At 48.3% G+C, this 25,170-nt stretch overlaps 1 protein-coding gene across 7 annotated transcripts in view; it reads left to right on the top strand.

Annotated features, from left to right (window-relative positions):
• RAP1GAP2 (RAP1 GTPase activating protein 2) overlaps positions 1-25,170 on the top strand; it is a 261,381-nt gene that overhangs the window by 189,735 nt on the left and 46,476 nt on the right. For all 7 annotated transcript variants that reach the window (XR_007952983.1, XM_051992129.1, XM_051992127.1 and 4 more), the window contains 8 exons: positions 7,033-7,068; positions 12,796-12,840; positions 14,699-14,731; positions 15,351-15,560; positions 17,330-17,433; positions 19,646-19,724; positions 21,448-21,501; positions 23,950-24,033. Coding sequence is in view for 6 of the 7 variants with exons in the window: in XM_051992129.1 (XP_051848089.1) it covers positions 7,033-7,068; positions 12,796-12,840; positions 14,699-14,731; positions 15,351-15,560; positions 17,330-17,433; positions 19,646-19,724; positions 21,448-21,501; positions 23,950-24,033 (645 nt within the window). In the remaining variant the exon portion in view is untranslated. The remainder of the gene's footprint in view (positions 1-7,032; positions 7,069-12,795; positions 12,841-14,698; positions 14,732-15,350; positions 15,561-17,329; positions 17,434-19,645; positions 19,725-21,447; positions 21,502-23,949; positions 24,034-25,170) is intronic.

Genomic DNA, 25,170 nt, shown 5'->3' with positions numbered 1-25,170 from the left:
GACTCTTCCTGACCCCACTGGGGGTTTTCTTGGCAGACATACTGGAGCGTTTGCCATTTCCTTCTCCAGCTTCTTTTACAAATGGGGAAACTAAAGCAAACAGGATTAAGTGATTTGACCAGGATCACAAAGCTAGTAAATGTCTGAGGCTGGATTTGATCTTAGAAAGATGAGTTTTCCTGATTCCCAAGTAGGCGCTCTAGCCACTGCACCACCTGGCCACCCCAGTGGGGGACCAAACAAGATATATTTATATCTGTATATGTGTATATATATGTGTGTGTGTATATATATATTTATATTTATATCTATATATGTGTATATATTTATAGCTGTATATGTGTATATGTTTATATATTTATAAATGTATATATACATAAATTTATCTCTCTCTATATGTATGGAGAGAGAGAGACAGAGACAGAGAGAGACAGAAAGAGAGAAACATTAGGGTTAGTATTTACTTATTTTGATAAGCACATTCATTAAGAAATCTGTCCAACAAAGGACTCTGGGAAGTCTAAAGAGAAAGATAATTATTGTCCTTGGCAATCCATCAGCCAAGGCTTCCTGGAGGAGGTAGGCTCCAAATTAGGGATTTCATTTAAAAAATGAGAGAGAAGGAGTAATCGTGGTTTATGCTGCTCTTGTTCTGTGAAAATCGCTTTGCTCAGCGCAGCCCAGGAGGGAGGCAGTACAAGTTTTCCTTTTGCCCTGCAGAGGCCCAGAGGGGCTAATTAACCAGTCCGTGGTCTCCCAGCTGGGGAGCGTTTGGGACTCTGTCAGTGTTCCTGCCATTGCACACAGCCGGCGCTCTTCCAGTCCGGGCGGCAGGCCTCCTTGCTTTTCTCTGCAGAGGTCAGGTTTATCATCACCACCGGGTCTTCTGCCAAGCACAGAGGATGCGCTCAGTAAATATTTGATTGATTGATTCTGTCAGGAATATGCAGCTGCTTCATTTCGTTTGATTTTTTAATGGATGGGATTAACTTAAAAATGAATGGCTCAATTCCAAGGGGAATCCCCAGCCATTGTGGGTTCTTGAGCAGGCAAGCGACTGGATAACAGGAATGCTTTAGAAAATAGATCTGGCAATGGTGAGAGCTGTGTTTAGGATGAACCAAAGTGGGTAAAGAACAATCGATAAGCACTTATTAAGCACCTACTATATACCTGGTAAAATAAGCAGCCTGAGAACATTAGGCCTTACGAGCAGCTGAAATTTTCCCTGTGTGTTCTCACCTCCCTTCCCCATTAAAATATAAGTTCCTTTAAAGGAAGGACTGCTCTTACTTTTCAGTGCTTACTACAGTCCTTTACACTTAATAAACACTTTTTTTCTCATTTATTCCCTCATTTAAGCATTATGCAAAGCACTAAAGATGCAAAACCAAAAGTCCCTTGCCCTGTTTCTTTGAAAGAGACACTATGAGCGTTTATGCCCATGATAAAGTAAATGCAACGTGATTTAGGGAGAGAAAACACCAGGAATAAGGCAGGTGTAGGGGAGGGAAGAAGTAATGAGTATGAACCCTAAGGGGGGGTGGGCCCTGCTAGATTGAGGGCAGGGCCCAATTTCTGTTAGTGCTCAGCCGGCCGGTGATGTACAGTAAGCGGTTGTGGATCGAGAATGTCACTTATTAAAGCTTTCTCTGTTGTCTTCCCTCCCCGCCCACTTCCCCCCAATAGAGTGTAAACTCTCCGAAGGCTGGGATTGCGCCCTCAGGACGGGGTTTGATAACTGGTCGGGTCGGGTTGGTTGGAAGGAGCCCCCAAGAGAGACCAGAATTGGAGAGAAGGCCCTGTAGCAGGTGGATGCTGGGGAAGGGGCTCCAGAGGCAAGGCCCCGACCTTTCCCAGGAAGCCTCAGTGCAAGAAGCACGGGCTGTCCGCTTAACTCCAAGTATGGTCTCCCACCTCCAAGAATACACACCTTGGAGTGTTTCTCTGTCCCACTGAACCCTGCACTCAGTAAGAAAATGGCTCATCGGGATTAATGGCGTCATTTGTGTTCATCGAGCGATGTTAACGATGATTCATGTTACTAGAGCCATTTGCAAAGCACTTTTGATATTTTTAAACCCACCTTCTGACTGAGAAAGCTGGGCCAAGGACGCTGTCTAGGGTGCCGTGGCTTGTGTCCGCCATCATCTCTCTCCCTACGGGGTCTTCTGGCCCTTGAACAACCTTGTGTTTGCCTTTTGTATTTACTTTGGATAGATTTATTCTGCAGAGACTTAAATATTTGTAGGTTGCCTTCCCCACAGAATGTAGTCTCCTTGAAGACAAGAGTTACTTTTTTTGTCTTTCTATCCCTAGTACCTAGTACAGAGCCAGGCACATAGTAGGTTCTTAATAAATGCTTGTTTGATCTAGTCCAAGGTCTTCATTTTAAACCTGGCACATAGCAGGTGCTTATTAAATATGTGTTGGTTAGTCCAAGCTCTTCATTTTATACCTGGCACACAGTAGGTGTTTATTAAATACTTGTTGGTTAGTCCAAGCTCTTCATTTTATACTAACACATAGTAGGTGCTTAATAAATGCTTGTTTGATCTAGTCCAAGCTCTTCATTTTATACCTGGCACACAGTAGGTGCTTATTAAATACTTGTTGGTTAGTCCAAGCTCTTCATTTTATACTAACGCATAGTAGGTGCTTAATAAATGCTTGTTTGACCTAGTCCAAGCTCTTCATTTTATACCTGGCACATAGTAGGTGTTTATAAATACGTGTTGGTTAGTCCAAGCTCTTCATTTTATACTATCAGATAGTAGATGTTTAATAAATGTTTGTTGGTTGATTGATTTAGTTCAAGCTAGTCATTTTATACCTGGCATATAATAGGTGCTTAATAAATGCTTATGGATTGATTGATCTAGTCCAAGCTGTTCATTTTATACTGTCACATAGTAGGTGCTTAATAATGCTTATAGGTTAATTGTTTGATCTAGTCTAAGCCCCTCATTTTATCACAAGAATTGCTGATTAATCCAGTACTTTAAGTGGCTTTTACAAGGTCACCCAGATTGTAAATAGGATGGAAGAGACCTCTGAGACCATTGAGTTGCACCCCCTTATGTTACAGGTGAAGAACCTGGAATTGAAACGATTTACCCGAGGCCGTCCAGGTGCTGAGCTGGGATCAGAGCCCGGGTATTTTGGTTCTAAACTGACCTTCTCCCCTCTGCCCACTGTGGTGCCCCCAGCGCTCTGAGGCCCCGACGCGGACCCGTGGTCTCTGATGTTAAGCCAGGGTTCGTGTTCCCTCTGTCCGAAGCTGCGGTGTGGGCTCGGGAGCACGGGATGAGAAAGCCCCTGCTCTGAGCCCCTGACTGTCTCCCACGGGGGTGTGTCCGGTGCCATGACACCGGCTTAGCCACAAGCCACCTCGATGTCGCGGCTCCCCACCGTCTGCGTGGGCAGCCCAGGTCAGGGGCGTCCTGCCTTCTCGGGAGGCGAGAGGCCACGGGAGCTGAGACCCAGTGACGTGTCCTCCGTGAGGGGCTCAGTGGGGGACAGCCGAGCCTGCTCCCAGCAGGATTTCATGCGTCTCCCTCCTCAGTCCCCGTGTGATCCTCTTCGTTAAGAAGCCCCGGGATGTTACTGGTAACAAGACCTGGGACAGAAACACTCGGGGTCTGGGCCATCTTGAGCAGCTCCGTTTTCTCATCTATCAAAGCCGCCGGGTGACGGGAGCGTTGTGGGGCTTAAATGAAGTAGCCGGGTGCTATGGAGCTCTGAGATGTGATCATTCTCTCATTTAGCGTCTCCTGCAATCCTGCTTCCTCTTTGAAGCTTTAGATTTTTGTTGTCGGGTTGTTTCTGTCACTGAATGTAATGGGGGCAGCGAGATGGGCTGCGACGGATAAAGCTCGGGATCAGGAAGGCTCCTCATGAGTTCAAAGCTGTCCTCAGACACTTACTGATGCGGGCCCTGGGCAAGTCACTTCCCCCATTTGCCTCAGTTTCCCCGTCTGCAAAATGAGCTGGAGAAGGAAATGACAAATCATTCCAGTATTTTTGCCAAGGAAACTCCAAAATGGGTCACAAAGAGTCAGACATGGCTGGAAAATAAACAATAAATAGATAGATAATATCTCAGTATTATTGTATTTTGTATATAATATCTCAATAATATAACAATAAATAAATAGATAATGTTACATTTGAAAACTAAGTCAAGATGCATCCCACGGGGATCCTTATATACGGCTTAGAGAGCACTGGGCTTATTTTCATGGCCTCAGACTGTGTGACCCTGGACAAGTCACGTAACTCTGCCTCAGTTTCCACATCTGTAAGCCGAGCCGGAGAAGAAAAAGGCAAACCATTCTAGCATCACGGCCGGAGGTGGTCATGGAGAGCTGGACACCACTGAAAAATGACTGTCCTGCCCCACCTGCCCACTGGAGAAGGGCACTCACTCTGCTACCTCTTTTAAGAAAGTCTCCCCTCAGTTAGGAAGATCATCCCCTCCCTCGCCTGGTCTGGGAGCTCCACGAGGGCCCCTTCCTCTCCCTCCGGGGGGCATGTAAGAAATGGGCATTTGGATGGCTCGAAGGTCACTCCAAGCCCGGGTCCGGGCCCTCCCTCCCCAGGCTGGCTTCGCCCGGGTCCGGGCCCTCCCTCCCCGGCTGGCTTTGCCTGGGTCCGGGCCCTCGGGTCTGGGCCCTCCCTCCCCGGTCTGGCTTTGCCTGAGGGAAGGACAGGCCCCGATGCTCAAGGCTGGGGGGAAGCTGAGCAGGAACGCGGGCTCCCAGGCTGTGATTTTGTGTGTCAGGCTTGAGTTCTGGGCGATTATTTCATGGTTGACTTGTCAAGTTGTTAAAGTGGCGGTTGCAGGGAGGAACGCTGGCAGTGGGTCCCCTCCCGGGCGGCAGCGGCTGTTGCTAATAATAAGTTAGCTCCACCAGTGGGTTGCTGGGTTAGGTTCCTTTTGGAAAACCAGTCCGGCTCCCGACTTTCCCGGCCGCCGGCGGGGGGGGGCGGGGGGAGTGGACGCCCCCTCCTCACGCCTCAAGGAGATCTCTGGGACTCCTCATGGGGGGGTTCCCATGGGGCTCCCGCTGATCCAAGGGAATCTCCTGGGGGGGGAGAGGCCTTAGGATTTGGTCCGGGTCCCACCCCGAGCTGTCCCGCTTCCTCACTGTGCTTCTGGATGGAAAATGAGGCTCGTTCCTAAGGGAAAACAGTAACTGCCCGCGTGGAAAGCCGACTGAGTCACGGAGAAGTGGCCGCGGGCCCAGCCGGGCTGCCTTGTTAACTTTGGCACCGGGGATGCGGCCGTCTGCTGCCAGACCGTGGCCTTTGTGCATTTTGAGAGGCAGCCTGCCATGAGGGAGGGAACGAGTGCTGGGACAGGGAAGGGCTGGGCTGGAAATGGCCTCCGGTAGTGCCGTGTCCATCCGGGCTGACCCCTATCCATGAGCTCGCCCTGCCCACCGTGCCTGAGCGGTCAAAGCTCCGGGCTGTGAAAGGCCTTAGGAGTCCCTGGGTCCGCCCCATCCTTTCTGGGAAACTGGGCTCCCAGGTAGTGTCAGAGGTGAGCCTCGAACCCAGGCCCTTTGATTCAGAGGTCAGCGGTCTGCTCCCTTCCCTTTCCATCCCCCAGAAATCATTCTTTTAGCCACGTCTGACAGTAGAATGCAGGTTTCTAGAGGGCGTCACTTTTGTCTCTGTATCCTTAGCACCCAGCTCAGTGTCTTGCACATAGTGGGTATTTAATGAATGCTTATTGAGCCTCTGGTCACTGGAAGAGTTTAATCAATAGTTTGGCCCATTTGTTGAACCAAAGTACCTTCTTCACCTTGTACAAAATAGGCACTTAATAAATGCTTATTAAAAATTAATAAAATTTTATTGATTAATTGAACGATTGAGCCTCTGATTATTGAAAGAGCTTAATCAATGGTTTGGCCCATCCTTTGAGCCAAAGCCCCTTCTTCAGTTGCATATCATAGGTGCTTAATAAATGCTTATGGAAAAAAATTCTTTAATGCTTATTGATTGATTGAATGATTGAGCCTCTGATTATTGAAAGAACTTAATCAATGGTTTGGCCCATCCTTTGAGCCAAAGCCCTTTCTTTGGTTGCATATCATAGGTGCTTAATAAATGCTTATGGAAAAATTTTCTTTAATGCTTATTGATTGAATGAATGAATGAGCCTCTGATTATTGAAAGAACTTAATCAATGGTTTGGCCCATCCTTTGAACCAAAGCCCCTTCTTCAGTTGCATATCATAGGTGCTTAATAAATGCTTATGGAAAAAAATTCTTTAATGCTTATTCATTGATTGAATGATTGAGCCTCTGATTTATAGGAAGAGCTCTATGTCTTAGGCCATCTTTTAGGAGAGGGGACACATCACTATCTGGAGGGGAGGGGAGGCCAGACCTCTGGCTTGATTGTCCCCAGAGACCTCTCTTTCTCCATTTCCTTGCCCTCTTTTCCTGAGCATTACAAAGGTACCGCGTCTGGGATGTCTGGGACAATCTCTGGCATTCCTTGAAGGAGGGAAGAAGTTGGTTGGGGGCTTCCATCTGGACGGCCCCAAATGGTATATGACATCACTCCTCGGCCCCCAGCCCTCCTCTAGGTTTTAACCTTTGCCCGCGCTAGCTGTCCTAACACACAAGCTTTCCCCCGGCAGGTTGGACTAATGGACTTGGCTCCCTGAGACAGTCTGGAGCCTTGCTGCAGCCATCTGCCCCCAGAGGGATCGCGGCTCGGCCCAGGATGAGCTTGCCGTCCAGAGCTCTGGCCCCCTGGGACCTCCCCCTGCCCGGCTCCGGCTTAGCACTGGCCAGTATCCTCAAGTGTTTGTGTTTTTTCAGGAAGAATATTTTGGTCTTCAAGCCCAGTAAAGACAAAACCTAATTATCCTTTCTCATGTTTCAAATTAATTCCATCTCTGTCCGGCTTCTGCCGCTCTTCGCTCCCGGCGGGAGGAGAAAAGGTTTCTCGGACAGCCTCGCTGACCTCTCTGTCTCTCTCCCTTCTCTCCCCTCCCCTCTTTTGTCTTACAGTCTGCAGAGTTCTTCGAGATGCTGGAGAAAATGCAAGTAAGTGTCTCCGTCGTGGGCGCGTACCCCCGTGCCCCCCATTAGAATGCCAGCCCCTTGGGCCCAGAGGTGGCCTTTCTTTGTGTTTGTATTCCCATCACCTGGCACTGTTTTAAGCATCTGGTGAGTGATTGGTGAATACTTGATTGATGGGGACACTGGGCCCCAGAGCAGAGAGAATTTTGACAGTTGGACAGATACGCCAATACATGGAACCCACCAAATTGGGACGCTCACCAGAGTATCCCTGGTGGTGGATTATAGGACCTGGCAAAAAGAGAACTAGGTTTGTGCTGCTTTTAGCCCCATGATTGAGCACTTAAAAATATTTAATAGTATTTTCTTTTTCCAAATACATGTAAAGAGAGTTTGCAACTTTCATTTTTGTAAGACTTGATGTTCAAAATTTTTCTCCTTCCTTCCTTTCCCTCCCGTTCCCCAAAACAGCAAGTAATCTGATATAGATTAAATATGTACAATCCTTTTAAACAGATTTCCATGTTTGTTACGTTGTGCAAGAAAAATCAGACCAAGAGGGGAAAAAAACACAAGAAAGGGAAAAAAAAACAACCTCTCCCAGCCTCAGTTTCCTCATCTGTACAATAAGAAAAATCCCTCTCTTACACAGTTATGGGAATAAATGAGAGAAGGCATAAAATCTTTTGAAAACCTTCACGTCCCATATAAACACGTCTTGTAAGCATCTGAAATCACTTGGATTCCCTGGATCTTATTTCCCTCAACAATCAAATGAGGGCCTTGGTCTGAGCATCGGGTTTCCTAGCTCTAAAGAGATGACTTTGGGCCGTGGCGAAGCTTAGATTAGGAGCAAGGTCTAATTTCCAGGTTGGAAGCTAGGGGGAAAAAATTAACAATCTCTAACATTTACACAATGATTACTACGTGCCAGACACAAGGCAAAGTGCTTTACAATTATTCTCTCATTTGATCTTCGCAACACCCCTGGGAGGCAAATGCTATTATTATCCCCATTTTACAGATGAGGAAACCAAGGCAGATGGTGGTTAAGTGATGTACTCGGGATCACACAGCGAGGAAGTGTCAGAGGCCAAATTTGAACTTCCTGACTGCAGATCCAGCCCTCTATCCACATTTGATACATCCCTGCTCTTGAGTTTACAGCTCACTGGGGAGATAAGATTTAAGAACATGACTTTATTTTATTTATATTTAAGAACATCTCTGGAGAATGATATAGAAAACCATAAAAACAAATGATACTAACATGAGGATGGTGGTGGTAAAGGGAGGCAGTATAGCCTAGTGGATAGAGACCTGGGCTCAGAGGGGAAAGTCTTGAGTTCCAGTCCCATTTCTGGGACCCCGGGCAGAGCTCCAAGAAGAGACATTGTGCTGATTTGCATTATTCGAGGGAGTTCCTTCCAACAAGGAAACCATCGATCGGGTCCATTTTAGAGCTCTCTAAAGTTGGCAAAGATTTATTTCATCGGTTGCCCACAAGCGTCTGAGGCAGACGCTTCAGGAGGAATTATCCCCATTTTATGCTGAAGGAAGATGAGATTAAAGATCATCCCAGCGCTAGGTTCCATTGGGTCCTGTTCTTCTGGAGAACTGGACCGGCTTGGATGGGTCAGGACCGGCTTCGGGAGGGAGTTTGTCCCTGAGAGGAAGGGCCGGGTCAGTGCTGGCTCGGGGGGGCGGTGATACACCGCTGCCTTTGCCCTACCCAGAAGGTCTGAGGGACGATGATTAACCCAAGGCGAGGAGGACCAACTCCTTGTTTGCCGGCATGGGACGGCGGGTCTGGTGCTAGCTGGAGGGAGGAGGGCCACTGTGGGGAGGAAGGACTCCTCAACACGCTTTTCTGATGTCAGGAAGGGGCGGCCTTCCAATTGTTCTGTGGGTGAAGTGACTAGAGGGAGGCGTTTTACTCTACGTGCCTCAGTTTCCTCAGCTGTCAAATGAGGGGATGGACCCAGAAGACCTCCAAGGGTCTTTTAACTCTCAATCTATGATCCCATGGCCCTTGTTCCCCTCCTCTGGCTACTCTTCTCCTCACCCACACATACCTGCAGAGCCCCTGCCTGCCTCAATGAATGGAAGCTCAATGATGTCCCGTGTCACCGGGCAGTGAGTTACTGCCCCTCATCCTTGAGCCGCCCATTGAGCATCTCAGGCCTGGAGGACGTTGGGAAGGAGACAGAGAAAGACAAGGCATCCCCTTAGCCTCGAGGGCCTTCATCGGGCAGGAGGCCCCTACTGAACCACTACCAGGCAGGAGGGAAGCTGATGTTCTGGGAGGATTACAGAGGGACGGGGAGTCAGTGGGGCCTGGGAAGAGAAGGCTTCCTCCCCGGCTTCCAGCAGCCAGACTGGCAGGGAGAGCAGTGAGCATCCATTTGGGAATGTGCCACACCCACAACCTAAAGGTTAAAGTTTTGTTTGTTCTTTGTGATGGCAACTGAGCAAACACACTCCTGGATAAAAGGGCATTTATGGAAGGAATACCATGTACCAGTGCACTGCTGAGGACACATACAACAGCCAGGCCAGCCCTGCCCTCAAGGAGTTTACATTCCCCTGGGATGAGATACACACATGGGAGGGCGGCTTTTGGGGGAGGGTGACTTTTAGGGGAGGATGGCTTTTGGGGGAGGGTGACTTTTAGGGGAGGATGGCTTTTGGGGGAGGGTGGCTTTTGGGGGAGGGTGACTTTTAGGGGAGAGTGACTTTTAGGGGAGGGTGACTTTTGGGGGAGGGTGGCTTTTGGGGGAGGGTGACTTTTGGGGGAGGGCGACTTTTAGGAGAGGGTGGCTTTTGGGGGGTGGCTTTTAGGGGAGGGCAGCTTTTAGGGAAGGGTGGCTTTTGGGGGGGATGGTTTTTAGGGGGGATGACTTTTAGGGGAGGGCGACTTTTAGGGGAGGGCATTAGGGTCTGGGAAGACCCTGGAATGATGAGTGCAGTCAAATTGTGTCTGATTTTAGAAATAAAGATACTCTTAATTTTAGTAGCCCTCTCTGGTATCCAACATCAAGTTACAGGGAGAAAATGCTCGGGACCATTTTAAAAGTCTAGACCTTCTCTGGAGCAGCGAGGTGACACAAAGGGTAGAATACTGGGTTTGAAATCTTCCAGAGTTCAAAAATGGCCTCAGACACTTGAAACTCTGTGACTCTCAGTAAGATACTTGATCTTATTTACCTCAGTTTCCTCATCTGTAAAATGAGCTGGAAAAGTAAAGGGCAAAACCGTCCAAGACCTTTGCCAAGAAAATCTCAAATGGGGTGACCAGGAGTCAGACCCAAGTGAAACGACTGAGCAGCTAAAGATCTCGTCCATCTGCAGTGTTGGTCCCCTGTGGTGACCGGTGACGCTTATGAGAGTCTCACGTCCCTCATCGAAGAAAGATGTGGGGACATGGGGAGATACTCGGGACCCAGAGGACAGACGGACACATTTTAGAAATCTTTTCAGTGCAGGCTAAAAAAAGGGGCTGCTGATTGCTAATCATCACGAAATCCAACTAACCAGAGCCTCTTAATAATCTCTGAGCATCCCAGAAAATTGGGATCTTAGAGTAACTGAAAAATGGCCACCTTTCCACTTGCTGATTAGAGCTCTAGGAACATGAGAGCCTAGGTTTAAAGCTGAAAGGAACCTTGGATACCACTGAGCACACCCGCCTTGTTCTGCAGATGGGGAAAATGAGTCACGCAGGAATTAAGTGTATGAGGCAGGATTTGAATCCAAGTCTCCCTAATTCCAGTTATAGAGCCTTAGCTCATACCTGGATGGCAAGGAGAGAGAATTGGGGAGCAGGTTCCACACCTGGAACAAGGCCCCCTTGCACTGGGTCTGGCTCCCAAGTCCTGCCACGGCCCTGCAGAGCGGAGAGCAGGCGTCTCCTTGGGGCAGAGCCCCCGGAGTCTGGCTGCTTCCTGATTCTCTCCCATTGCTGCGGGGAGCGGGGGTGAGTGGGGGTGAGTGGGGCGGCCCCGATTGGACTCTGCTCCCCATGTCTCAGACCAAGAGAGGATTGATTTGGAACATTTTATTCTCAGGCTCGGGAACCCGAAGGAACCTTGGAATTCAGTTAGTCCCGTCCTCTTGCTTTATAGTGGTACAAGTTTAGGGGCAGAAAATGTTAAATTACCAGCTCCCTGAGAACAGGGATTTTCATTAAATTACAAGCTCTGGGCAGGAACTGTTTTCTGCTTTCCTTTATAACTTATAACCTACTGCGTGGCTCAGTGACTGACACATAGTAGGAATTTAATAAATATTTATTGATTGGTTAATCGATTTACCCACAATTACACAGGTAGTAATTTAGTAAGAAGGGGGATTGAACGCAAATCCCAAGGCGATGTCATAACATGAAATGGATGCTGACTTTGAAGCCTCCGTTATCTCATCAGTAAATGGGGTGATACAAAATCCTCCCAAGGTTGGGTATAGAAAGCTCTTTGTAAACCTTGAAGTTCTATACGAATTCACTCTGCACCTCAGTTTCTTCTTCTGTAAAAGACGGGGGCTGGATGAGATGACTTCCCTTCCCGGCTCCAGGAATATGAGCTATGGTTCTGTGACTTACTGATTTCTGAGGTTCCCCCATCCCACAAGCGCCCAGATTTTACAGAAAGGGACAGACTCGGAGCCTGCTTAGTTACAGACCACGCCGAGTCTGGGGCCATTTCTACCGTTCCCAATAGTCACCAAAGCTCAGCTCCACGATTCCCTGAGCTACTGGGTGAGCAAGCAGAAGTTCATTCTTTTTAATATGCAGAAAAGCTGATAATAACCCAAGCAGGGGTGCCTGGGAAAAACAATTCCCTCCATCTGCGGGATGCCTGATTTTCAAAGAGATCTCGTGTCCGTCAGCTCACTTGGATCCTACGTCAGCCTAGGACACAGGCGAGAAGGATTATTTATCCCTTTGTTACAGGGGCCGCAATAAGTGCGCAGGGGGAAGAATGCTGGGTTTGTAGCCAGAGGACCCAAGCTCAGATTCCGACTGGCATTTACTAACGGGTGACGTTGGACGAGACGCTGCACGTCCTGAAGGAAGGAGGGGCTGGGTGACTTCTAAGAGCCCATGGCTTGTCCAAGGTCATGCATCCCCAGCTAGTGACGGCTAGAATTCAGATCCAGCCGTCCCTCTCCTGGCCTCCAGCACCGTGCCTGGCCTAGTTGGGGCTGAAGTAATTGGTTTAAATTGATTCCATGGCCGTGGGTGCCCAAATAAAGATTCAGCCGCCAGAGGGAACATGGGGATGACTCTCCCCCTCCCCCCCTCCTCCAATGACAAAACTTTTCTTATTTTTACATTTCAAGAGTATTTTCCAAATCCATATAAAAACAGTTTTCAACATTAATTTTTGTAAAACATTGTATTCTAATTTTTTTCCTCTCTCCTTTATTTCCCCCTTCCCCAAGACAGCCAGCAATCTGATATAGGTTAAATATGTGCAATCCTTTTAAACATATTTCCATATTTGTTGTGTTGGGCAAGAAAAAAACCTTGAACAGAGCTTCTTTTTAAACAACGTGAATTATACTTTATTTATTTTAACTTTCATTTTTTTTAAATTTTGGATTTCCGGTGCTCTCTGTCCCTTCACTCACTTCCCCACCCTTTGAGAAGGTCAGCAATATGGTACCAATTATACGTGTGAAGTCATGCAAAACCCGCATCCATTTTAGCCATCAATAACAGACTTTGGGATGTTTTCTTTGTCATACCAGGGCATCAAGCTGGAGGAGCAGAAACCGGGACCCCAGAAAAACAAGGTGAGCGGGGGGCGGGGGCTTCCGGATGGCTCCATCAGGGCTGAGACTGGAGTCGGTGGAGGATGAGTTTCCTAAATGGGGCAGCAGCGGGGGGTGGGGGAAGTGTGCTAAGCAGGAGTGACACAGGAAGAGCCTTAGTGCCCTGACCAGTGCACAGTTGTCCTTCTCAAACCTGCCTGGCTCTAAGATTTTCACCGAGAGCCCTTTAAGTGACTGACCTTGTCAGTAGAGTATGGGATTGTGGGAAAATGTGGACTTGACACAACCAGAGACAAGTTGGAAACGGAGGCTGCAGCTCGTCCCATCTCCCTTCTCCTGGACCAGGGACCACCTTCCCTCCTGTCCCCACTTCTTGGTGCCCTCTGTCAGGCAACTCCCAGCTAGAGAGAGTGAATTCCCCTTTCTAGGGGTCAAAAGGCAGTGCCTGTGATCAGGAGTCAGCCCTTGCCTGGGAGGATCTGAGACTAATGAGCAGTTTTAGCAGCCTCCAATAAACTCCTCTGCAGGAGTCTGGTCCAGCTGGTATCTGGCAGGGTGGAGGATCTGCTCCTGCTCCAGGTTCCTGGGGAGAGGTGATCTCCACAGAGATAACTGCAACTCCCTCCCCACTTTGGAGTGCTCCTTGCATCTCCTCCCATCTGCCGATAAATGCCCATTCTCTAGGGCACAGAGTCAGCTCCACCTGCAGGAAGCTGGGGCAGTAACTGGTACAGTGGGCAGAGTCTTTGGCAGGGAATCAGGGTCTCAGTTCAAATCCAGCCTCAGAAAGGGATGGACAAGTCAATTAACTCTGTCTCAGTTTCCTCAACCGTAAAAGGAGAGTAATTTATCAGCAGGTACCTCCTAGGGTTGTTGTGAGAATCAAATAAGATAATAATTGTAAAGTACTTGGTACAGTATTGGGTATATAGTAAGCACTATATAAATGTTAGTTGTTATTATTATTTAACCCATAACATTGGGGAAAAAAGAAAATGTGGAAAATTGGGGGTCAGGACGCTCCCTTAGGCTTTTCAGGTAGCTCTCTACCCAGTAGTCTCTCATCAGATAACAAACACTGATGGATATGCTCCACTTCTGACCCACCCTAAGACAGGGCCTGGATTATTTTTGGCCTTTGCTTTTAGAATCCTCCTTTGCCAGGCCATGGATAATTGGAAAATTACAGTTATAAAAGAAAGAAGAAAAGAAAGAAAGAAGAAAAGAAAGAAAAAAGAAAGAAAGAAAGAAAGAAAGAAAGAAAGAAGAAAAGAAAGAAAGAAGAAAAGAAAGAAAGAAAGGAGAGAGGAGGGAGGGAGGAAGAAGGAAGGAAGGAAGGAAGAAGGAAGGAAGGAAGGAAGGAAGGAAGGAAGGAAGGAAGGAAGAAGGAAAGAAGAAAGAAGGAAATGAAAGAAAGAAGGAAATGAAAGAAAGAAAGAAAGAAGGAAGGAAGAAGGAAAGAAGGAAGGGAAGAAAGAAGGAAAGAAAGAAGGAAGGAAGGTATAGAGACAGAGAGAGAAAGGGAGAAAGAAAGGAAAAAAGGAAGAGAGAAAGGAAGGAACAAAGGAAGGAAGAGAGGAAGGAAGGAAGGAAAGAAAGGAGAGATGGAGATTGGGAGGGTAGGAGGAAAGAAGGGAGAAAGAAAGAAGAAAAGAAACCTACATTGTCAGCTCTTTGTTACGGCTGTTGGTTTAACTTCCCTGTTTTCTCTTGGAGAGGAAAGGCTCCCTGGGTTGAAAGGAGCTCTGTTCTGAAATGGTGTGATATGAAAATAAATAATATCAGTAAAACTCTTTAATCTTAAAAATAATTGTAGGCGTAAGGAGATCTTTCATGTAGCGTCAGGGGATAACGGCTTCTGCTCTGATTTGTCTTCCAGGACGACTACATCCCCTACCCCAGCATTGATGAGGTGAGTGTGAGCCTCTTTTCCCGCCAGACTCGAGGTTGTTCTATAGGGAATCATGGGGGGCCCTGGAAGGAGAGGGAGGTCACCCCCAGAAGGTTCTGGGCAGGGCGGTCTCCATGCCAAGTACTTCAGTCCTGTTTCCATCACTGACCTCCCCTGGGACCTTTGGCCGGTCACTTTCTGGACTTCAGTTTCTGTATTTGTAAAATGAGATTGGTGATCCAAACTTTGAATCTTTCTAAGGGTACCCTGGGTAGTTAAGCCCAGAGAGTGGAAAGGATAAGTAAGACCCCTCACTTTCTTCTGGCATAAATGCCCATCCCTGGTCTTTGGACAACCAAGGGCTGACCTGGGGCATTCTCTGCGCCTCAGTTTCCCCACCTGTAAAATGAGGCCTCTGAAGCCCTTTCAGCTCTTAGGCTCCTCAATCACTGAACGTCTCTGGGTCTCAGTGACCTTATCTGTAAAATGGGAGAATCAGACTAGGTGACACCTGAGACCCTTCAGACACCAAATCTATGAGACCTCCCAGACCTCTGGCCGTCCGTGGCTACTCCTGAGGCCTTCCTATGGCAGGAGGGCGTCTGAGGAAGCTAACATGGGGCGCCCTCATTGCTTCCAGATTGTGGAAAAAGGAGGCCCTTACCCGCTGGTCATCCTGCCCCAGTTCGGGGGCTACTGGATTGAAGACCCAGAAAACATCGGCACGCCAACGTCGTCGGACAGCAGCATCTTTGAGGAGGAGGAGGAGAACCTCAGCCCCGGCATGTTTGGCTACAGGCTGGAGTGCAAGGGAGAGGCGCGGGCGTACCGGAAGTACTTCCTAGGGAAGGTGAGCGGGAGAGGCCGGACCCCCAACCCCCAGTGGCCAGCTGCCTTCCAGCCCTCTTCCTGCTGCCTGCTTCTTGTTCTTCCCTCTCCTCTCAATCCCTTCTTCCTCCTTCTCCTCCTCCTCCTCTTCCTTTTCTTTTCTCCTTTTTTTCTTCCTCCTCTTCCTCTTTTCCTCTTCTTCTTCCTCCTTTTCTTTCTCCTTTTCCTCCTCCTTCTCCTCCTCCTCTCCTCTTTTCCCTCCTCTTCCTTCTCCTCATTCTCCTTCTTTTCTTCCTTTTTCCGCTTTCCTTCTCTGCCTCCTTTCTTACAAGTCCCCAAGATTATGGCTGATCAAAGGAGAGTCGCAGGAGCCGGCTCAAACTAGCTCCCAAGAGCTGGCTGTTAAATTTTCACTATGAGAAGTTACACTGGCCTTGGAAATCCCCAAAGGCTACAGATTGGATTTTGTTTTGTTGATCTAGATTTAAGATCAGATTTCTGCATTTCTACCTTTCCCCCACACACCCCGCCTCGGGGAGCTGGTTGTCAAACATTTACCACGTATCACAACCGGCGACACTCAGTGCTCGGGAGTAGTGACTCAGCCTTCATATAGAGACAGGGGTTCATGCTTATGTCTCTATCCCGGTGCTGGAACACATTATAGAGAAGTATCCCCATTGGATAGATCATGTAGGATGTAACAGCATCAGGAAAAAAAAAATCACGTAAAAGATAAATAAAAATAAATGGGGAAAGGGGAAAATCCTGTGTAAGACGGGGGGGGGGGGGGGGCTCAGGCTTCTAGCCTCCAGTCCCCCATCTCTGAGAGTCTGGGATTCCCCCTCGCATAAAACTTCAGAGCGTTGTTATTCAGCAGCAGAGCAATCGACATCCTCGCGGGCGCCCTTCTTTTACGAGCCTTTCCTTGCTTATTATGGTTGTCTCACCCTCAATAACACTCTGTGTGCAGATCATTTTATTTGTCCATCAAAGCAATACCCCACCTGGCGACACTTTGGTAGCTGTGGATTGCTCAGAAGTCATCGTTCAGGCTCACCTGCCCGTTCCAACTGCTTTCTACTTTTTTTTAATACAGAATATATTATTTACATGAAGTAATCATATATACAAATGTTAACCAAACTAGGAAAACTATTCTTTGTCTCAATAGTCATACTAAAAAAAACCCTGAAAAATATATTATTATATACAATCTATTATCTTGATACCAGATATTTTAAAATTTTGTCAAGGAAATGTTGTCTAGGCAAACAAAATAGAATTTAAATAAATTCCCGTCAGAATGAAAATTTAATTTAAAAATCTTTTTTAAGCACTAGCTATAGAATCAGATGCTTTTTTATTAAAAAAATAAACTTTTAGAAATTAGTGAGATTTAATCAAAGCAAGAAATTAAAACACTAAATTGTTACTTTTCCTCTCCAACACACACACACACACACACACACACACACACACACACACACAATTAGTGAGAAAGTTCTTGTCAACAGTACACCTTAAATTTGATCCAGTTCATTGAACATTTATTAAAACTTACTGTGTACAAAGCATTGTGCTGAGCATTGAGGAGACAAAAATGAAAAAGGACGTAGTTAAAGACAAACCAGCATAATTGAATGGATGGGGAGCATTGCCTGAGCTTCTTGGCTCATTCCTTTGAGGGCACTTGGCTCCTGCTGAGATTTTGGCAACTTGGGTGTGTAAATGAGGGATGAGCAGGCAGTCTGTCCTCACTCCGGGTTAACATATCTTCTCTGTTTCTAGGATCATTTAAACTTTTATTGTACTGGCAGTAGTCTGGGAAACTTGATTCTGTCCATCAAGTGTGAAGAGTCTGAAGGCATTGAGTACCTGCGGATCATCCTCAGGTGAGAGGGGGGCCTAGTTCTTGCACCAGGGCTCACTGAAAGGCACGTTCACTCTGAATCTGTCTTCCTGAGGTGAGGAAGACCCGACCGGCTCCATCCCTGGGCCGTCTCCAAGCTCTCCCGATCTAGCAGAGCCAGTCCCTTCCCCCCTTTTTCTGTAGCAGCCGGGGGTCTGTTATTCCCTTCAGTCTGAGATGAGGAAGACCGGACCGGCTCCGTCCCTGGGCCATCTCCATCCTTGGCCCGTCTCCAAGCTGTCCCAGTCCAGCAGAGCCAGCCCCCCTTTTTCTGTAGCAGCCAGGGGGTCTATTATTCCCTTCAGACTAGTTTCCAATCTGGGCTGATGAGTTTCATTCACTGAATTTGAACGTACAGAGCCACCAATGAGGTCATGGTCATGGCTTTCATGATCCTCATGAGGGAATCAGAGGAAAAAACAATTCTGCTGGCTTAACCTCAGACCACATTTCATCAATCAATCAATTAATCAATCAAATATTGATTGAGAGGCAGCATGATGTATTGGAGAGGGCCCAGTTCTTAAACATACAGGGCCTTGTAACTGAATGGCAGGTGGCAAAATTACGATTCCTTATCAGTAAATGTTTGATTTGTGGACCTCTATCCCCAGGTCATGTAGAAAATTTTGGAGTGATGAGGGATTGTGATGGAATAAGTTTAAGAAGCCCCGATCTAGGGCACTTACCCTGGAATCAGGAAAAGCTGGATTCAAATCTCATCCCAGACACTTTCTAGCTTTGTGCCTCCAATTTTTAACCGGTCTGCTCCTCAGTTTTCTCATCTGCACAAGAGCCGACGACCTCCTGCAGCTGTTAATTTATGAACCCACGAAACGCTTCCTGCTCACCAGGCGTCGAGCCTGGAGATTGTGGGACATTTGGGAGGCGGGGGTGTCCCTGAGCAGCGGGATGGCTTGGTGGGTAGAGTACAGGACTACGGTTTAAGGCCCGGTGGGCCTCTGACCTTTACTAGCAGGTCTAGTAAACCTAGGTTGTAGGCAAGTCACTTTAAGGTCTCTGAATCTGTGCCCTAGGGCACCAGCATGTGAATGATATTTATTGTTATCGGGAGCTTTCTCTGAAAGGGGTTCTGTTCCCTGTGACACTTTCCAAGCCCACGGGGCTCCTCCATCCTGCCTCGGTCCCAAGAAGGGACGTGGCTCTGAGGGAGTCATTAGCTTCTTGGGCCCAAGTTTCCTCAACTATGGAACGAGTATCGGGGCCCTGACGGTGTTCGAGGTCACTGCCAGCTCCCGAGCGACTGCCCTACGTGAGGACTGGCGTTGAGCTTCCACCAGTGGTCTGCCTGCGGCCCTGGGGGGGGGGGGTTGGCCCAGCCAAGATGCTGATGTGACCATCTCTACTCTCCTTGGTAGAACCCCCCCACAACAGGCCTCCAAGTCTGTAATAATTGCGTTTCAAGCAAAGCTGCCCATTGCTCCTCTAAGATCCATAAAGAGAATTTGATTTTACTTGTGTGAAGAGCACTTGGTCTCTAAATGGGTCCTTTGGTGGGAACTTCAGTCATAAAGAGAATAATCACCCCCTTCTTGCCCAATTTGTAGCGGAAGGAGCCGAGAGTCAGAACCCGTGTTCAGGTCCTGGCTCTGCCATTCTTTTAGATGACTCCGGATTCATCACTGTCTCTCTCTGGGGCCTCAGTTTCCCTATTAGTAGCTGAACTCCAAGTCTCCTGAGGCTCTTCCACTCACCACTGATCCTTTCCTGTCCAGGCTAGCACTCTCTGAGCAACAGAAAGCCCTTCAGATACCGGGTTTGCTCAAAAGCGGGGTACACCTGGATCCCCAGACTGGCCCAACAGATGGCTATGAGGGAAGTTGTTTGCCGTATGGAATGATTCATCCCACAGGGATTCTTTAAATAGCCTGCTCCCCAAAGCATTTATAGTAGGATTCATAGGATTATAAATCATAGATCTAGGGCTGAAAAGGACAACAAAGAACATGCAGTCTAATCCCTTCACTTTACAGATGAGGAAACTGAGGATATTCTGAGGCTAGATTTGAACTCAAGATGAGTTCCTGATTCCAAGCCCAGTGCTCTATCCACTGGACCACCTAGCTGACCCAAACCTAGGGTATGAAATCAGGGGCTCTCATTCCTCCCTGTGCGTCAGAACCAGCATCATTGCAGAGATCATTGTGTCTCACCGTGCAATCATCTTCCCTTAGGTCCAAAGTGAAAACCGTTCACGAGAGGATTCCCCTGGCAGGACTGAGCAAGCTACCCAGCATCCCCCAAATTGCAAAGGTAAAACAAAGCCTCTCTGGAAACCCTTAGCTGCTCTCGGTGGAGGGATCCCCATCAGAACTCGAGGGGTACAGGCTGCCACAGGCGCCGCCAAAATTCTGCCCAGAGTTCTGCTGATACCCGCTTCATGGTTGTGAGTGAGTAGCAAAACTCTAACTAGGATGGGACAATAAGGGCTTTGTTCCTGGACACCAGATTTGGAGATTTAAAGGGCACTGACAGAACTTTTGGCTCATTAGCAGCATTGAAACAAAAAAAATTAACTCCTAGAGAGTCAGAACACTTAGCTAAAATAGAAAACTGCTCATTGATAGGCTGGGTGCAGTGGTCCTAACCATTTTGGTGATATTTCTGTTCCCCCACTCTAAAAATCCTCCACAGGTAGATCTCACTGTGTACTACCAACTGTGCAATGAAATGGATTTCTTTCCCTGGTCTGCCCTACTTCTAGACCAGATCCTCCTCCAGCAGCGGGCTCACCACAGTGTCTCTGAGTCTCTGCTTCTCCCCCCAAATCCCCAAATAGATCACCATTTGTGTTCCTTGTCCAGGGACAAAAATCCCTGGTTATAGCTCTGATGAATGGACCTGGGACTACATAACTGGAAATTTCTCCAGCATTTCTTTTTTTCCATTCCGGACGCATAACCATAGGGTCAGGGTATACAGGGCAGCCTCTCTGCCTCCCCCTCCCCAATCCCTTCAGGCTGGTCCTGCTCTGTGGCCCTGCTTACAGCACATGTTTTGGGGACTATGATGGATTAGACCTTGTTGGAGAATTTGTCAAAGGGAAAATGGGAGCTGATGTACATCCTCACTGTTCCCCTGAGATCCGTGGCTCTCAGAGACCATCAGTGCCAGGACTGAAGTCCCATCAGAGGTATATGGGGTCTCAGATTCCCCATTTCTGAGCCCCGATGAAGAGGTTCTAGGCGATGTGGGGAGAGAGCCTGAATTAACTACGAAGGATGAGCTCAGCTCTAAGGAACGAGCCCATTGGTTGGGAGCACCACAGCGCTTCCCTAGATAACTGCACATTTCTCTCTTCTCATCTCCAGACAAGCTTCCCTCTCCTCCCTCCCACAGTCAGCCCCCTGCAGAATTTTCCAATGGGCCCTGTGGATTTCTACTGTTATTCTTCCTAAATAAGATCATCCAGGGAGCTGCTTGTTCAAAAATGGTGGCCATGGAGTGATCTAGGTTGTAAGAAAAGCAATTAAACAGCCATAGGTGTTAGGGAGGGAAAGACAGTAGGAGGGGAATAAAGGTTATATGAGTGGGTGGGCGGGTAGGAATAGAAGTCCTGGGATAGGGAATACCTAATGGCAAGTAATTCTGAAATCGGGAGACTTTTTTTTTCCTTTTCGATCTGCTTTTTCTTGTGCAGCATGATCATTGTGGGAATATGTATAGAAGAATTATACGTGTTTAACATATATTGGATTACTTGGGAAGAGGTGGGGAGGAAGGGAAGGAAAAAATTTGAAACACAAGGTTTTGCAAGGGTGAATATTGAAAATTATCTATGTGTGTGTTCTGAAAAATAAAAAGCTTTAAGAAAAAGAAAGAAATTGGGAGAGAGCTGCTTTTGCAGATCCTGGCATGATCATTTGGGGAAGGGCATGGTCTCTCTCAGAGAAAAAAAGGAATGGTGTATGCTTGCGCGAATGTGTGAAGGAGAAGACAAAGTCGGTTATTAAAGCACGAGCTTTTCTCTCTGCAGGCTTTCTGTGATGATGCCGTGGGACTGAAATTCAATCCCGTCCTGTACCCCAAGGTGAGAACACCCGAGACAACCCTCCCCTGCCCCGTGAAGCCCCATGGGAACTGTCTCCTCCTTCCTCCAGAACAGCATCCCCCAGAAAGAGTTCTGACGATCCAGGTTACTGCCACATACTGGCCAGGCTTTCTTCATCTCCTTCTTATTCATTGTGATTCCCCCCTTGATGGTGGCGAGGGGACCAGACTTGAAAGTTTGCGAGTCTTGGTACCTCCCAGTGAGGAAAGGCCATCCAGCCATCTGGGTCAGCACCTTGGGCACTGAGCTGGCTGCAGAGACACTGTCGGTACCATCCGAGCACAACTTGGGCCAAGAGCTTCCGAGTTCTGAGCCTGGCTCTTTATACCGCTCTCCCGTCCTTTACTGTTTGTTGTGATGGCCATTAAACATCACCTCGGTCCTCCTGCTGGTGCTGCTGCTGCTCTGTGATCAGCCCAGGCCCCAGGCCTCCATCCTGTCTGAATGGGCCACTTCCATGGGGGCCAGCACCAGAGGAAAATGGGCTCCCGCAGCTGGAAGGGGAGGGGTCCTTGTGATTAAGTGCTCTAGTGACCTCCCCCAGGGCCCCACGCTTTGCAGAGTATGTACAGAGCTTAGGATCACATGCAAATGAGTCGTCATTTTTCCTGTAGCTTTCTGAAGTTCATCATAGCAAAGAGTGATACTCAATTGGGAGCAAAAAAAAGTTTGAAACCTGTGACCTCCCAGGTAGTCCCACCTGCCTGGTGATGTAATCCCACCTGCCTACCTGTGCACAGCTTGCCAAGCAGGTGGGATTACCTGGGAGCTCCCAGAAAACCCCAAATCCCTCATCTTATAGAAGGGGAAACAGTCCCAAAAGGGGCCCAAGGTCACCTGCTGAGTTAGTGGCGGAAGCTCCTGGATTAGAACCAACTCCCAGGTCAGCGATCTTTCTGGGGTCCCGGCCATCTCCAGTGATCAGGTATCAGAAGAACAAAAAGACCAGCCCCCAATGGCCCGGATGGAAAAAGGCGAGGGCAGCATTGGCCTCCATGTCTTAAAGAAACTGCTTCTGGGAGGGGTTAGCAGTGGCCCCGCCCATCTCCCAACCTGTCCGCTGGATCGTTGCAGCGTTCCTTTTGTTGTTTTGTTTTGCAAGAGGATCGGCTTAGTGACTTGCCCAGGATCCCACAGCTAGTGTCGAGCGTCTGAGGCTGGATTTGAATTCAGAGCCTCCTGGCTCCAGGACTATCCACTGCAGCGCCACCTAGCAGCCCCTGTAGTATTTGTGCAAGAAAATGGAGTCCGGGAAGCGCTTTCAGGGGGCTGGTGCTGGCCGGGCTCTGGGCTCTCCATCTCCCCAGCTCTGGCCAATGAGCCCGAGGGCAGGGGCACAGGAGACAGCCGGTGGTTGCCTTAAGACACTTTGCCTCAATTCAGGTCTGGGGGAAAAACAACAATTCAAAAAGCCCAGACTCGCAAGCCTCAGCCCCAGGCCAAGCAGACCAGGCTCATTAGTCCGGCCAGGAATTGTCCCGGGGACAGACAGATAAAGAGATCTAGGGATGGATGGATAAATGAACACTGTAGAAGTTTACAAAAGAGGCTGTGGGTGCAAATCCTGCATCTGATGTTAGAATAAGTCCCCACCTCCCCGTGACTCAGTTTCCCCCTCTGTAAAATGAGAACGATGGATGAGGCGGCCTCCGTGGCCCCTTCTATTTTGAGAAATGTGATCTGACATAGAGTAATCAACTGCAGCTGGTTATTGAGCACTTACTGCCTGCCGGGAACTTTGCTAAGTGTTGAGGAAACAAAAATCTGTATCTACATCGGCTCCCTTGTGCCGGTTCCAGATCGTAGCTAGATTCGTCTCGTTCTTAGCTGGGAAGAGAGCTTGGGAAGCGAGCCAGCCCTGCCCCTTTTGGCCACATTAGAGCAGCTGCTGAGGTGTTCTTGCCCATCGGACCTCAGTTTCTCCACCTTATCTGGACCAGAGGATCCCTAGGGTCCCTTCCCACTCTATGGTCTAATGTTCCGTGATTCCTCGTTACACCCAACACGAGGATACTTGGAAACAGGGGCGTACAGCATAGTAAATAGAGGACTTGAACTAAAAGACCTAAATTCAAATCCTACTCCAGATCCTCACTAGTTGCATGGCCCTGGCCAAGTCCCCTGGCTTGTTGCCTCAGTTCTCTCCTCCCTGAAATGAAGGGATCGGCCTGACCACTACAGATCCTCACAGCCCTAAATGATCCTCCAATCTGGATCTGGAGAAACAGCCAAGACACTTGGGATCTCAGTGGCCAGTCCATCTAGGAACAGCACCTTTTCCTTATCCAGCCGTGTTCCCTTTCCTAGCACCCACAGGGTTCATTTCCCCCTTGTGGAACTTCCCTTCCACCCCCAGGACTTTGTTTCCTGCCTTCCCCACTGCGGTCACAGCACTGAGACCGACTCCTCTCCTCTCCTCTCCTCCAGGCTTCCCAAATGATTGTGTCCTACGATGAACACGAAGTCAACAATACGTTCAAATTTGGTGTTATTTATCAGAAAGCCCGCCAGGTAAGCTGGGAGGTATGGTTTAGTCAGCGCAAGCCGCGGGGCGGAGGGAGGGGGCGGGGCGGAGCTCTTTGTGTCAGGTCTAGCAAGTCAACAAGCATTCGTTATTGAGCCAGACACTATACCAGGTTCTGGAGGATAGAAGAAGGGCAAAAACGTGGTCCTGCCTCCAAAGGGCTCATATTCTACTGGGAGAGATAACGTGAAAATAACTGTTACACACACACACACACATACACACACCCCCAAGATATATACAGGTAATTTGGAGATCAGGTAAAGTGCCTCTAGGGAGAGAGCACTAGCCATGGCGGAGAAGGGACTGGGCAAAGACTCCTACAGAAGGTGGAATTTGAGCTAAGTTGGCAGGGAAAGCAGGGGATGGGACGGCATTCCTGGTGGGAGAACCGGCTGGTGCAAATGCCCAGAGTCAGGAAATGGCGGCTCATGTGTGAATTGCAGCATCCATCCTTTCCAGCTGGCCTTTCCAGGCTCAGTTCCCTCTCTTCTCTTCCATGCACATCATCTTCAAGCCAAACTGGCCGTCTGATAGCCCACTCTGTGCATTCCCAAATGGGTGATTTATGGATCTGAAATATGCTGCCTATTGGTCTCACCAGGGGAAAATTTTTCCCAGCAAAGCTCAGCTCCACTTCCTCCACGGGACCTTGGAGGGTCTGCTCCCACCCCATTTGTCATCATCTTTCTCAGATATCTCAAGGGTCCTTTTGTCTTGCCTTCTCTTTGTCCCCATCCCAGTCCCTGGTACCGTAACTGTTTGTGTCCTAGCCCCTCTGCTTAAACACTCTGAAATTGGAGACAAAGCCACCTTTCATCATAGAGGACTCTGGGATTGCACATTTAAGAGAGGAAGAGATCAGAAACCATCTTGTCTAGTCTCTCCTGAATTAGGTCAAAGATCTAGTAAGGAAGGGATCTCAGAAACCATCTTGTCCAGTCTCTCCTGAATTAGGTCAAAGATCTAGTAAGGAAGAGATCTCAGAAACCATCTTGCCCATTCTCTCCTGATTTAGGTCAAAGATCTAGTAAGGAAGAGATCTCAGAAACCATCTTGTCCAGTCTCTCCTGAATTAGGTCAAAGATCTAGTAAGGAAGGGATCTCAGAAACCATCTTGTCCA

The sequence above is a fragment of the Antechinus flavipes genome, chromosome 4 (assembly GCF_016432865.1).
Source record: "Antechinus flavipes isolate AdamAnt ecotype Samford, QLD, Australia chromosome 4, AdamAnt_v2, whole genome shotgun sequence".
Taxonomy (NCBI): Eukaryota; Metazoa; Chordata; class Mammalia; order Dasyuromorphia; family Dasyuridae; genus Antechinus; species Antechinus flavipes.
The sequence above is the reverse complement of the archived record's forward strand: the minus strand, read 5'-3'. Positions and strand labels throughout refer to the sequence as shown.